This window comes from Medicago truncatula, chromosome 5 (assembly GCF_003473485.1).
Source record: "Medicago truncatula cultivar Jemalong A17 chromosome 5, MtrunA17r5.0-ANR, whole genome shotgun sequence".
Taxonomy (NCBI): domain Eukaryota; kingdom Viridiplantae; phylum Streptophyta; class Magnoliopsida; order Fabales; family Fabaceae; genus Medicago; species Medicago truncatula.
Window position 1 is genome coordinate 37,495,143 of NC_053046.1, and position 14,038 is coordinate 37,509,180.

At 29.8% G+C, this 14,038-nt stretch overlaps 2 protein-coding genes across 2 annotated transcripts; both read right to left on the minus strand.

The window, feature by feature from the left end:
* Positions 1 to 8,529: 8,529 nt before the first annotated feature.
* Positions 8,530 to 10,346, minus strand: LOC11419952 (eggshell protein 1). Its single transcript, XM_024783614.2, has 2 exons — positions 10,195 to 10,346; positions 8,530 to 8,896 (listed from the first exon to the last, which is right to left on the minus strand). Exons 1-2 carry the CDS (start codon positions 10,271 to 10,273, stop codon positions 8,649 to 8,651), a joined length of 327 nt encoding a protein of 108 aa, XP_024639382.1. The 5' UTR covers positions 10,274 to 10,346; the 3' UTR covers positions 8,530 to 8,648.
* Positions 10,347 to 11,678: 1,332 nt separating this feature from the next.
* LOC25494902 (protein FAM98B) lies at positions 11,679 to 13,168 on the minus strand. Its single transcript, XM_013598814.3, has 2 exons — positions 13,019 to 13,168; positions 11,679 to 12,242 (listed from the first exon to the last, which is right to left on the minus strand). The coding sequence occupies exons 1-2, from the start codon at positions 13,095 to 13,097 to the stop codon at positions 11,980 to 11,982; spliced, it is 342 nt and encodes a 113-aa protein (XP_013454268.1). The 5' UTR covers positions 13,098 to 13,168; the 3' UTR covers positions 11,679 to 11,979.
* Positions 13,169 to 14,038: the final 870 nt, after the last annotated feature.

The window sequence follows — 14,038 nt, forward strand, 5'->3', positions numbered from 1 at the left end:
ACATGTTAACTTCGTTAAGGACATATATATATATTTTTTTTTTTTTTTGAAAGATTAAGGACATATTTTTTATCTCCCTAAATAAAACTCTCCTGTAAAACGTTTATATATCCCAACAATTTGAAGTATCATATTCAAAATTTAACACAAAGTACAAGATCTGATATAATTCTATTAATAAAAATATTATTTATATTTTTTTTTTGAGGGGGTTATTTATATTTACTTAAGTTGGCTCCATGTAATAAGTCTATAAAACTTTTATTTTTATTGCATGAAGCTTGCCCATTCATATAAACAGACTTCTCAAAAATCATTGATTTTTTTTTTTTTGAGAAAAAAAATCGTTGATCTTGTATATTTAAATTTCTTTGAACGTAGCTTCGCTTTAACCACATATATTGAAGGTGAAGGAAAGAAGGAACGTTGCAAGTACTCCTAATTTGGTAAAGGAGAAAACTTTCAAAAATAAGCATAACATTGCTCCCTTCATATCACGTTACTAGTTGATATAACCATTGTTCTCAAGCTCGATCTTATCTTCCAACTTGAATTTGATTAGCGTTGCCCAAGCTATGGAACTCTTTCTCCGACCTACCCGGAGAGATTTTGTATATAGAAAACGAATTTGGAAAATATTTTTAGTACTTAGGGTTGTGCCTCCTTCATCGCCATATAATCTCACTTTTGCGAGTGCTTCCTTCGGTAACAAAATTTTGCAAATCAGTCTCTAAATCGACCACAAATTGATTTAGCAATCGATATAAAGACGAATTTAGCAGCCGATTACAAAATTCGGCCACAATGGAGACTAAAATTATTTGGTCACTAAATAAGTTGCTAATAATCACATTTATAGTAGTAAGCTACATACTTTCAAGGTGCAAACCATTTATCGGGGTTTTTTCCTTGCAACTTGGTGTTCATCCTTCATCAGGAGCCAACCATGGCTAAAGCATCCTATAAATTAATCTAGATTTAAGAATGAGTCTTCATAATAAACGCTTTTGCTCCAAATTAGAAATTGTCTGATATGGCAGTGACTATTGATCTGTTTGATAAAAAAATAGTGGATAATTAATAAGTTAACTAGCGGATGAGCTTACAATGGTACCAAATAAACTACATGGAGCTAATAATGTATAAGTTATCATATTGAATTTGTATTGATAAAATTAGCTGTTGATCTAACTGATTAATATGAAATAAGTAGCATAAAAGTTCACGGACTGCAGAAGGCAGAGGCATCATGATGTCTTGCCATGGTTAGGACATACAAAATGGGGCGGCCTCGGTTGCAGTTGAAGGCAGTGGCTGTTAAAGACAAAGGGTGCAAAATGCGGTGTTGAATATTGTACTGTCACTACGAAACACTTATCACAAGTCATAACACCACCACCATGATCTTCATTGTTGGTTCATACATAATACTCCCGCCATTCTAAATCAACGGTTGTTTTAATAAAAGGAAAAAAAAAAATTATATTGTCGATTTGTCATTGTAAGGCATCATTGGTTATGTTCTTTTATTATTGCAACTTTTCATCAAACAAATACTCTCAGATAACAATAAAACTTTTCATTAACCAAAACATTATTGTAAACATACATTTATTAATTTATTTATTAGTAAATAGAGTTAATTCTATAAAACAACTGTCATAATGCACATAGATAAATTAGGTCATTTATTTTGAGACAAATGCAGTATTAAATAAACTAGTTCATAATGGATAAGTTAACTCATAATAAATAAATATGAAATGTCATAAAAAGATATTTCAAATTAATATTCTATCTCTTTAAATAAAGTTATAAGCTAAAACTCTAACTTGAAGTAACATATTGTTTTTACAAAAACGTTATAAGCTAGAAAATAAACAATTAAAACCTATGAATAAAATATTGATAAAACAAGTATATTTTGTGCATATGACCTTAAAAACTATTTTGCTATTAGCTCAAATATATTTTTAAAGTGATGTCGTTAGCATTCCTCTACTGTCTCGTAGAGAATCTAATAGACACAAATTTAATGTATGTACTCCCTACCAATGGAATTATCTCTTTGATTCCATTAATTTCAAAATGTAATTTCTTTAATTAATAATACATATTGAAAAGTATAATTAGTGGGTAGTTAGAATAATAGAAGATGGAGTGAAGACTCTCTTAAAAAACATGAAGCACATATTAGTCCATGAGATAAAATAGTCATTTTTCGTCCCTTCCCAAATGAAACTGGACCAATATTGTAGTTTGAAGCAAAATCCCTAACTCAACCGTCTACCAAATGATGACGTAGACTATTTAAGTTAATGTTGTGGCATTAACCTTGTTAGTTAACATAAAATAAGGAACAATTTCTTACACAATAAAATGAAAAGGAAATATTGTGATGGAAATAAGATTATGAGAAAAAAGTCAAAAAAAAAAAACTTGGCTTTGCCATTGTACCAATTTAGCCCCACAAAATTATGAAAGTAACCACTTACTCTCTAGAAAAAATGAGAGTGTCAATTTAGTCCCTTAGAAGTCAACAAACAATAAAGTAAAAAGGTGAAAAGAAAGGAGCAATATTCGAACTATTGATTTTTGTGACCAAATCATCCCTAAAGAAAATTGTTGTAGGGGCCTAAATGTCCCTATTTTTCATATAAAATACATTTGGACCATTACATGATAAGGTGAAAACCACAAAAGTAGGTCATTATTCAAAAGCAAAAAAATATCGGCTGGAAAAAATTTGGTAGTAAGATTTGTGTGCTCTAATTTATTTTTTGTAAGCAAATGAAAAAGTCTGTTGTTTTTTCTTTCACAAAAACTAATTTGACCTTGGTATTTTCTAAGCGACTAAAATATTTCTTCATCATTCTAGAAGATGAATAGTAGTCACAATAAAGAAAATTGATGTCACATGATTTGCCATGTTACCTACAAACCATTGAAACCAATGCAGGAAAATTAGGTAGCATGTCATGAAAACGAAGTTTAGGTTTGAAGTAGAGAAATAGGAATGTTTTACCATTTCTAAAATTATGTATTACTACTACAAATTTTCAAATAGAATGCAATTTGCAAATCTGCACATTTTCATACAAGAATCATTTTTTCTTCTCCAAACATGAGAAATTGATCACAGATATAAGTTGCATCTTTATGATGTGTTTGGCTCGATAGAAACTATGAGAGGAGGAGCAAAATTCCTCTAAGATGAGAAGGTTTTGAAGGGAAAATATTTAAACCTAAATGTATTTTTTTTTACAGCTTAATTATTTTTTTCTTCTTCAAGTAATCTAGTGATTAAAACTTCCAAATTTTAAATGCGAAAAAAATGGAGTGTTTAAGCTCACGGAGATCTTAAATGTTGTTTTATTCAATGTCATTTTAAATAGAATAAGAGTAAAAAAATAATTAAAAATCACGTTCTTGCTGTTAAATATTCTCCCATGGTTGAATCTAACATAATTGCTTACCTCCCATCCCTTCCCTATTAAAATTCTTCCTTTCTCCTCCATCAATTGAACTAAAACCATACCCTTCTGCATAATTCATAGTAGTAATAATAACTTGTTACATAAGAAGTATAAGAGAGCAATGATGCAAATGAAGAGAGACTAGGAAAACCAGCCACAAATTTTATTTCAATGCTTTAATTTGATGATCATTGATGTCCTAAAAGCCGTTCAAGAATATGGCAATCTCTAACCCCATATAATTAACCCAACATAATATTTAATAAAGTAAGTTCAAGATAAAATAAATAAACTATAGTCTATATAGAAATTAAATAACAAAGATGAAAATGAAAAAGAAAAAAATAATAAAAATGCCTGGCTTTCCCATGTACGCCTGTAGTGATGAATTCTCCAACACAAATGAGATCAATCCTAGTCTTCAAAACCATACCTCGTACCAACAAAGTCACAAAAAACATCCTCAAAAAATTGAAAATGAATCTTTGCAAAATCCTTAAATATTTTCCTCTTGTTCTTCATGTCCATGACCATCTAGTTTCTCAATGCTTTTAGAAAGAACACAAAAAGGGTATCACTATGTTTGAGTTTATATACAAAAAATTTATAATAGTTATTAGAGTGAAGAAAAAGAGAGAAAGGGAAGAGGTATATAGAAGAAGATTGTTTTGTTCCCAAGAAGATGAAGAGTTAGAGGATTTCCCGTTGATGTTGTTTTCAAAGAGGGTTTTAATTTTCCTTAAGGTGGGCCATAAAAGAAGGCCTTTTTGTTTCACACGTTGGGGTGGATCTATTTGTCTTCCCTCTCAAACTTGAGTCAATGGTTTTAGTTTTAGCTATATTAATTAACTTTCAATGAAACAATGAAGTGAACCACCAAACCAAATAATTTAATTACATCTTGTACGTCTGCCGTTTATTTCTTTAATTCTTTCTATGTATGTGTATTTCTTCTTCCACATCTTTATACTCCTTGCTAGCTGTGTACCTTCTGGTAGGGTAGGGTGTATCACCAAAAAGTTTTATTTTATAAATACCTTCAAAGAGGTTTATAAAGAAAAATTGAAGTATTTCATATGAATATTACTATAAGAAAATGTTAACGAGTCCCCCGAAATATTTTTTAAGGAATTATAAAAGAAAATATTATTTTAGAAATTGTGTATTTTACATTTTAAAAGTTAAAAAAGTGTTATTTTTAATAATTAGTTGTGTTGATTTTATGATAAAATTTCATGACTTTAGTTGTTAATAGTTGGTGGATTAGCCATATGATTGAAATACAATAAAAATTATGCTGGCAATGTAATCGCTCTTCCCAACACACTATATCTCTAGTTGGTTTGATTTTAAATGGAGTCTACAAAATTTATGCAGAGTTTACATGATTTAGTAAGATCCATTTAAATTTCAACCAATTAGATAGAGTGTGTTGGAAATAGTGTGTCAAAGTGTATGTTGTTAGGAGATATTCAATTATAATCATAAACATAAATGAGTATGCTTATGCGCGCACAGAGAAAGAGACTTATCCTAGTAGTAATTTTTTATCAATTTATTTTTTTTATTATTAAAAAAATCTCTTTATGCATGTTTGATCAAAACACTTTTCATCTATGCTTGTGACCATAGAAGAATATCTCATGTTGCTATCGCTAAATAAATATATATAAAAATGTTAGAAACACCATCTTTCTAACACTAACTCTTTTATTGAGTGAAATTCATGACGGCCGCACCACCTTATGTTGGATTCATTTCTAAAGTGTGAGACTCACATGAGTTTCATCCAATAAAAAATAGTGTGTTAGAAAGAAAGTGTCTGTAACTCTCCTTGAAGATATCCTAGTGTTAATTTAGTTGAAATAGATAAATATTGCAAGTGAAACACTTATAATTAATACTCCATCCGTCTCAATTTAACCGAGTCAGTTTGACAATTTTACACAAATTAAGAAAAATGTATAAATGATAGAGAGAGAAGATATTTTTACCTCGGATGGAGTAAGAGTATTCTACGAAAAAGATAAAAAGTTGCTTTGAAGTTTAAAAACAAAAATTTGTCTCGGAAATAATGCATTCAATGCATTGAAATTTAAAAAAAAATAACTTTTTCTATTTAAAATTTACCAATTATTTTCCTTTTTGCATCCTTAATACTCCATCCATCCCAAATTGTATGACGTTTTGGGCATTTCACACATATTAAGAAATGTAATTAATATTGTGTGGGAAAGAGATATTATGAGTTGTTTTACAAAATTGTCCTCAATAAATTATATGGGAAAAATAAATGAAGGAATTGAAAGAAAAGAGAGTAATAAATAGTTAAGGATATAATAGGAAAAATAACATTAATTTTTCATTGGTATTGTAAAGCGACATATAATTTGGGACAAATATTTTTTCTAAAGTGACATACAATTTGGGACAGAGGGAGTAAATGTCTTTAGGGCACTTGTTAGCAAGACATGAAAAAACGCTAACAAGTGCTCTTAGAACACTTGTTAAGAAGTTTAAAGAATAAATTTTGTCTTGAAATTAAAATAGTGCATTCAATGCATTGAAACTTTAAAAAATAATTTTTCCTACTTACTCCATCCGTTCCAAATTGTATGATGTTTTGGGCATTTAACACATATTAAGAAATACAATTAATATTGTGTGGAAAAGAGATATTATGAGTTGTTTTACAAAATTATCCTTAATAAATAATATGGGAAAGATAAATGAAAGAATTGAAAGAAGATAGAGTAATAAATAGTTAAGGTTATAATAGGAAAAGTAACATTAATGTTGCATTGGTGTTGTAAAGCGACATATAATTTGGGATAAATTTTTTCCCCTAAAGCAACATACAATTTGGGACGGAGGGAGTAAAATTTACCAATTATTTTCATTTTTATATCATAAACAAGTGCTCTTAGGACACTTGTTAACAAAACTATTGATTTTTGTTTCTTGATCGGGGTAAATAACCTTAAGAAAGGAACAAACAAAACCAATTTAAGTTGGTCTGAAATTTAGGTTGGTCTGATAGTGTTTACTTAGACTTTAGAGTATCCTCCTCCTCAATATCTCATGTTCGATTCTTCTTCATTTCAGTTTAATTGGGTTAGTTTAACTTCTTGAAAGACAAAAAAAACAAAAAAACTAACAACTTTTACAAAAATAACCATTTTTTAGTATTCTACGGGATAGTTACTATTCCTTTTATTTGATAAATACTTCTTCCGTACTTACAAGACTCCTTGACATTATTTTTCCACATATATTAAGAAAATTTGATGGTGCAATTAATATACATATCTTGTCTATAACTATTATTAAATTATTCTTTGTGTATAAATACATTTGATATCACTGTTCATATTCAAAAATAAATTTATACTATCAAAAAGAAATATATTGGTAAAAAGAATAATAATGTATCTAAAAATTTAATTTTCAAATGGTAATGTTTAGGGATACGGTAATGCTTAGTACAGCGATATCCAAAACCACGACACTATATGAAAGTGTACATAAGTGCTATTGAATTGAAAGTTTGACTTCAAAACACCCATGATTCTGTGATTTCCGGCCAAAATACAATTTTATTGGATGCATATTGGTTTTGTGATGCCCTTGTGAGAATTTCTTTGGTAATATATAGCATTGCTCTTATCTTAAGGATAAATAGTTGTTGTAAAAGAATCTTATAATTTAGGATCGCAGAGTAACAAATTTAGACTAGAGAACAAACAATGAGAAAATAATTTTGAACTTGAATTTAAACAATACTAACTTATATAGATGGAAGATCCAACTATTTTTATCGGCCTATATTAGGCAAGTTGAGTCTCAGAATTTATCAAATGTCAAGAAAGTTGAATCACAAAGAGTACTTACATCATGCACTTACATACAAGAGTAGATAAAAAAAACTATTAAATTGGGGGTAAAAAATATCAAAGTATTAAATATACTCTATAGATTTTCACATTGAATTCAAGTTTTTTCCGTTATCTTACTATATGCACGAAGTTTTCACCGTCTGTTGAAGTGAAACACACAAGGTGTGTTCTCACTTTCCAAAAGAATTTTCTCCATATCTTAACCCGTCACCACTTGCTATCACGTAGATCAATCTGTCCAATGTTGCAACTCAAGTTATTATACACTAGATGAGTTTAATCTTTGCAAATTAGATTAACATTAGAAAAATCATTTATATGAAAACAAATGAGAACGAATATTAAACCTACCATGGCTTCTATTTTTGACTGTATATGACACTTGTCTCTAGGAGCATTTTTATTAAACTTGCACTGACATGTCCCTCCATTGCCGGGTACAACAACTTCAAAAATGTGTAAAATATATTGATTATTTTTGGAGTGGTAGATTGATATTCTTTCTCAGACAAGTAATCTTGCTTATTGTAAATATAATAGCTTGAAGGGAATTGGCAGATTCGATCTTATCGTGGGTTGCTTGAAGCTTGCAATATCAATAATTGAGGAAGCAAATAATTAGTGTACTAGTCACTGCATGTGATCATTACATTAATATCATGCCATTAATTACTTAGATATAAATTAAAATATGGGATAAAAAATGTAAAACATGCTAGCTTTTTTTATGTATTTTGTTGTACGATGAATATATTTTATATATATCTATAAGTACATTAAACAATAACATATAGTGTGTCTTGATTTGTATATGTTCCTACAATAGTTTATTTGCTTGATTTTGCAATAAGGCCAGTCCACGGTTTCTGTGTGGTTTACCAATAACCCACTGCCAACAGTAATTAACATATGTAAAGAAGGTAAAAATTTTCGATTTCAGATTGCAAACAATTTATGAGGTATATTTGACTTTTTACTCTTAAAAAATGCCTCAAGGACACTTGATATCATTTCCCTTTTCTTTTATTCAAAAATCCTCTCCACACATAATAGTATAATACCTTACTTTTTTAAATAGGTCAAGAGGTAGGACCGCCATCAAGAGATAACTTCAACATCTTAACTAGATTGACGTCCCAAAAGACACTTATCCTATGTCGCATACTTAAAAAAAAATCAATTATTAAAAAGGGAAAAAATATACAAGAGGGACAATCAAACCAAAACCCTCAAAAATGAAAGACAAAAGAAAAATACAATTCATCATCGAAAAGTTCTATAACTTTCCATTACGTCCTCCTTTTCCACCACCGGGAATGGGTAATTTGTATCCACCACCACCTCCTTCTCCACCTTTACCACCCTTTCCATCGTCACCCCCTTTTGCACCGCTACCCCACCATCCTGTGCTCCAACTTCGCTCCATCTTCCATGAATTGTCGACATACCCTTTTCCACAATGACCCTCTATTCCATCACCACACCCGTCATTGTTTTTCCCTTTGTTGCCATTCCTGATTGCACCTAAGCCCAACCAGTATGAACAACAATCAACTCCAATGTTAGTATTTGATTTTTCTATTTCCCAAGCTAAAAATAAATATTTTTTATGTGTAAATATCTCATTGATCCCTGCACTTTCACCGTATTTTGGCATTGATCTCTGTACTCCGTAAAATTTTACTATTGGTCCTTCTGCTAAGTCCAAATTAAAAAAACTAACAATGTGTCACATTGACCAATCATTCCACGCCACGTGGCACACTAAAAGATAAAAAATATTTCAAATCTTTAACTTTTATTTTATTCATTATTTTTTGACTTAAAAATATCATTAATCCCTGCACTTTCGGTACTTTTTGATATTGGTTCCATCACTTTTTGATAAAAATCATTTTTGTTCATTAAAAAATTAAAGCTTTTAATTGAGAATAATTAAAAGAAAAATATAAACTCTTTTTTAAAGAGTTATTTTATTTTAATTTTTAAAATAATAATTAAAAAAATAATTTTTTTCTCATTAAAGAAATATAATCATTTTTTTCGAACAATAAAAAACGGTTAAAGAAATATAATCATGTGGACCAATTATTTTTTAAAAGAATAATTATAAAATCATTTTTGATCATTTATAAATGATTTATTTTATTTTATTTCTTTATAATTATTCTCAATTTTTTTGAAGGACCAATTATTCTTTATAATTATTCTCAATTTTATTTCTTTATTTCTTTATAATTATTCTCAATAAAAATAATGAACAAGATAATGATAAAGCATAATAATATCATTCAAAGTTTTAAAAAAAGTGCAGGGATCAATATCAAAAAGTACTGAAAATGCATGGACTAATGATATTTTTACGTTTAAAAATAATGAATAAAATAATAATAAAAAATTAATATTTTTGTCTCTTAATGTGCCACGTGGCACACCGTTAAATTATTATTTTTTAACTTGGATTTAACGGAAGGACCAATAACAAAACTTTTACAAATTGTAGGGTCTAATGCCAAAAAAAAAGTACAGGAACCAATGTCAAAATATAGGGAAAGTGTAGGGAATAATCACTTATTTTAACCTATTTTTTATTAGATATAAACAAAAGAAAAAATTCCTACCACTACACTCGTTTGTGTTTCTATCGCCGGAGCTTGCAATACGGTGCCTCTGCCTAGCGAGTTTGCATATATAAAAGATATAAAAGAATAAAACGATTGTGCATATATGAAAACTATTATATATATATATATATATATATATATATATATATATATATATATATATATATATATATATATATAGACACACACATTGTTTACCTTCGGAAGGCATAATTGCCACAAGAAATATGAGTAGTAGTGCATAGAAGCACAGAGAGACAAACAACTTGGTTTTCATCCTTATTACAACAAATTGAGAGTATCTTGTGAGATATTATGAACACAATCAAAAACTATATATATATATATATATAATGATCACGAAACACTAATTATAAGTAAAAAACTAAATATAATGATCATGAGACAGTAACTATAAGGGACCTAAAAGAACGTGATTAGATAAAATACATTGTACAACAAAAAAAAAAAAGATAATATATCTTGATAACAAAAATAGAAGATAATATTTTGTTAACTAATTGCGAGGATAATTGGTCATCAACAACTATTAAGCAATGAAAGGTTAAATCGGGGAATGTTTGGTAACCAAAGTAAGCAAGATTCTTGATAATGACAACTAGCAAATCCTAATGGCAACAAATTCTCAGTATTTTTAGAAAAATGATAATCATTGCGAAGAACAAACTGTTGTTTATTCCATATGATCTATACCATGCCATATTTTTAAGAAATTGATATAATATGCAACCATTTATTTTCATTTCTTAAATTGAATATTAATATACCACAATTAGAACTCTCAAAATGGTTTAGACCCACCGGACCTCTATTTTAGTGTGGGCCAAATAGTTAAAAAAGCACGAAAAAGACCCTTTATTTTTGGGCCAATCCAAGGGTGTTCGGTCGGGGTTAGGTCATTGGCTTTTGGGTTGGCCTTTAAAACTTATGTAGACTGAATTATTTTATTATGTATTGTTGAATTTTATTATCTCTGAGATTCACATTATGAGTTGTGATAAATATACTTTATACTTTTACATTGATGTTTTAGCTATAGTAATTAACTTTCAATGAAACAATGAAGTGAACCACCACCACACTCGTTTGTGTTTCTATAGCCGGCTTGCAATATTGTACCTCTGCCTGGCCAGTTTGCATATCCATGTACCCCAATATCTATCTAATGTGGGACCCGGATTTTCCCAATGCACCCCCTCACGCCCAGCACTCTTTGGGCTTGGTGTGTTAATAGGTAGATGGCCCTTGAATTCGACAAGCTCTGATACCATGTTGAAATTTGAGGCTTAACTCATCCTTACAAATCCGGCTTGCAAGGTGAGGATTGACTCCTCTTTATAAACTCTTTCAAGAGTCTTATCTATCCGATGTGGAACTTGAATTTTTTCCAATATGACGTTTTTAAATCATAACAAGGCTAACATGGCGCTCCAGCTTTTGTGGTTAAAACAAACCAATTGGACATTTAGGACTTTACAACAAAAATATTTCGGGACAGTTTGGGATCTCACAAATCCTCTCCATACATTTTTTTTTAGGATTATCAAATGTCCTAAGGACATTGTCTAAGGAAACCATAAACAAAAAATACTCTTTTAAAAACACAAACCAAACATATGAAAAAGTAATAAATACACATATTTTAATGCAAAAGTTACAACTTTCGATTACTTAAACAATGCCTCAATGACACTTGATATCATTTTATTTTTCTTTAATTAAAAAAATCCTCTCCACACATAATACCTTACTTTTTTGAATAGGTCAAGTGATAGGACTGACATCAAGAGATAACTTCGACATCCCAACTAGGTTGGCGCTCCAAAATACTCTTACCCTTTGTTGCCTACTTCAGAAAAAGTCTATTGTAAAAAAGGGAAAAAAATATACAAGAGGGACAACCAAACCAAAACCCTCAAAAATCAAAGACAAAAGAAAAATACAATCCACCATCGAAAAGTTCTATAACTTTCCATCACGTCCTCCTTTTCCACCGCCTCCTTTTCCTCCACCGGGAATGGGTAATTGGTATCGACCACCACCCACTTTTCCACCTTTATCACCCTTTCCACCGCCACCCCCTTTTCTACCGCTACCCCACCATCCGGTGCCCCAACTTCGCTCCTTCTTCCAGGCATTGTCAACATACTCCTTTCCACTATGACCCTCTATTCCATCACCATACCCGTCATTGTTTTTCCCTTTGTTGCCATTCCAGATTGCACCTAAGCCCGACCAATATGCACAACAATCAACTCAAATGTTAGTTTTTGATTTTTCTATTTCCCAAGCTGAAAATAAATATTTTTTATGTGTAAATATGCCATTGATCCCTCCACTTTCACCATATTTTGGCATTGGTCTTTGTACTTTTAAAAGTTTTATTATTGGTCCTTTTGTTAAGTCGAAGTTAAAAAAAACTAACGATGTGCCACGTTAACCAATGATTCCACGCCACATGGCACACTAAAAGAAAAAAAATATTCCAACTCTTTTACTATTATTTGATTCTTTATTTTTTGACTTAAAAATATCATTAAACCCTGCACTTTCGGTACTTTTTGATATTGGTCTCAACACTTTTTGATAAAAATAATTTTTGTTCATTAAAAAATTAAAGTTTTTTATTGAGAATAATTAAAAAAGATAAAAAATATTTTTTAAAGATTTTTTTATTTTATTTTTTAAATGAATAATTAAAAAAATCATTTTTTCTCATTAAAGAAGCATAATCATGTGGACCAATTATTTTTTAAAAGAATAATTATAACATTTTTGATCATTTAAAAAGATTTTTTTAATTTTATTTCTTTATAATTATTCTCAATAAAAATAATGAACAAGTTGATAATAAAGTATAATAATATCATTCAAAGTATAATATTTATCTTTGATTTGTTTCATCAGCTGCAATTATAAAAGACTTCTTATTAAATATAAAAGAATAAAACGAGTGTGCATATATATGAAAACTACTTTATATATATACATGATTGTTTACCTTCGGAAGGCATAATTGCCACAAGAAATATGAGAAGTAATGCATAGAAGCACACAGAGACAAACAACTTGGTTTTCATCCTTATTTCAACAAATTGAAAGTATCTTGTGAGATATTATGAACACAGTCAAAAACTATATATATAATGACCATGAGACACTAACTATAAGTCAAAAACTATATATAATGATCATGAGACGCTAACTATAAGAGGATCAAAAGGAACATAATTAGATAAAATACATTGTACATAAAAAAAAGATAATATATCTTCATCGAAAAAAAGAAAAGAATATTATATTTTGTTAACTAATTGCGAGGATAATTGGTCATCAGCACCTATTGAGTAATGAATGGTTAAATTGGGGAATGTTTGTTAACCAAAGCAAGCAAGATTGAGACAATGACAAAATGCAAACCACAATGGCAACGCATTCTCATCTTTCTTTAAAAAAATGATAATCATTGTGAAGAACAAATTGTTGTTTATTCCATATGATCTATACCATGCCATAAATTTAAGAAATTGATATAATATGTAACCATTTATTTTCATTTCTTAAATTGAATATTTATATACCACAAGTAGAACTCTCAAAAAACCTCTATTTTAGTGTGGTCTCAACAATTAAAAAAGCAAGAAAAAAAAGACCGAATTCTGCTCTTCCCCAACAAATTTTGCTCACTCCCAGCTGAAAATAGTAAAATGTCTCTGCTTGAGTTAAGTCACGTTGCGTGACTTAACTCACGCTAGTTATATTCCTGCGTGACTTAAGTCACGCACCTCTGGGTGGTAGCGTGAGTTAACTCACGCTGCTTTGACCGGTGGTCTGAGCTCAAGAACACGTTTTTGAACGATGATCAATTATTCAACCTTGATTTTACGCCATTTTACGCATTTCTTTTACACGTTTTTTGACTGCATTTAGTGTAGTTAAAACTTATGTTACCATTCCCCCTATAAATATCCCTCCAACCTTCACCATTTTCTCACACCATCATCTCATATTCTCTCCTCCT

Bases quoted from the DNA above. Each gene is read 5' to 3' on its own strand.
- LOC11419952 (XM_024783614.2), bottom strand. From the start codon at position 10,273: ATGAAAACCAAGTTGTTTGTCTCTCTGTGCTTCTATGCACTACTACTC. The intron at 8,897-10,194 runs GTAAACAATGTG...GGTTGGGCTTAG, and splicing joins GGCAATTATGCCTTCCGAAG to GTGCAATCAGGAATGGCAAC.
- LOC25494902 (XM_013598814.3), bottom strand. From the start codon at position 13,097: ATGAAAACCAAGTTGTTTGTCTCTGTGTGCTTCTATGCATTACTTCTC. The intron at 12,243-13,018 runs GTAAACAATCAT...GGTCGGGCTTAG, and splicing joins GGCAATTATGCCTTCCGAAG to GTGCAATCTGGAATGGCAAC.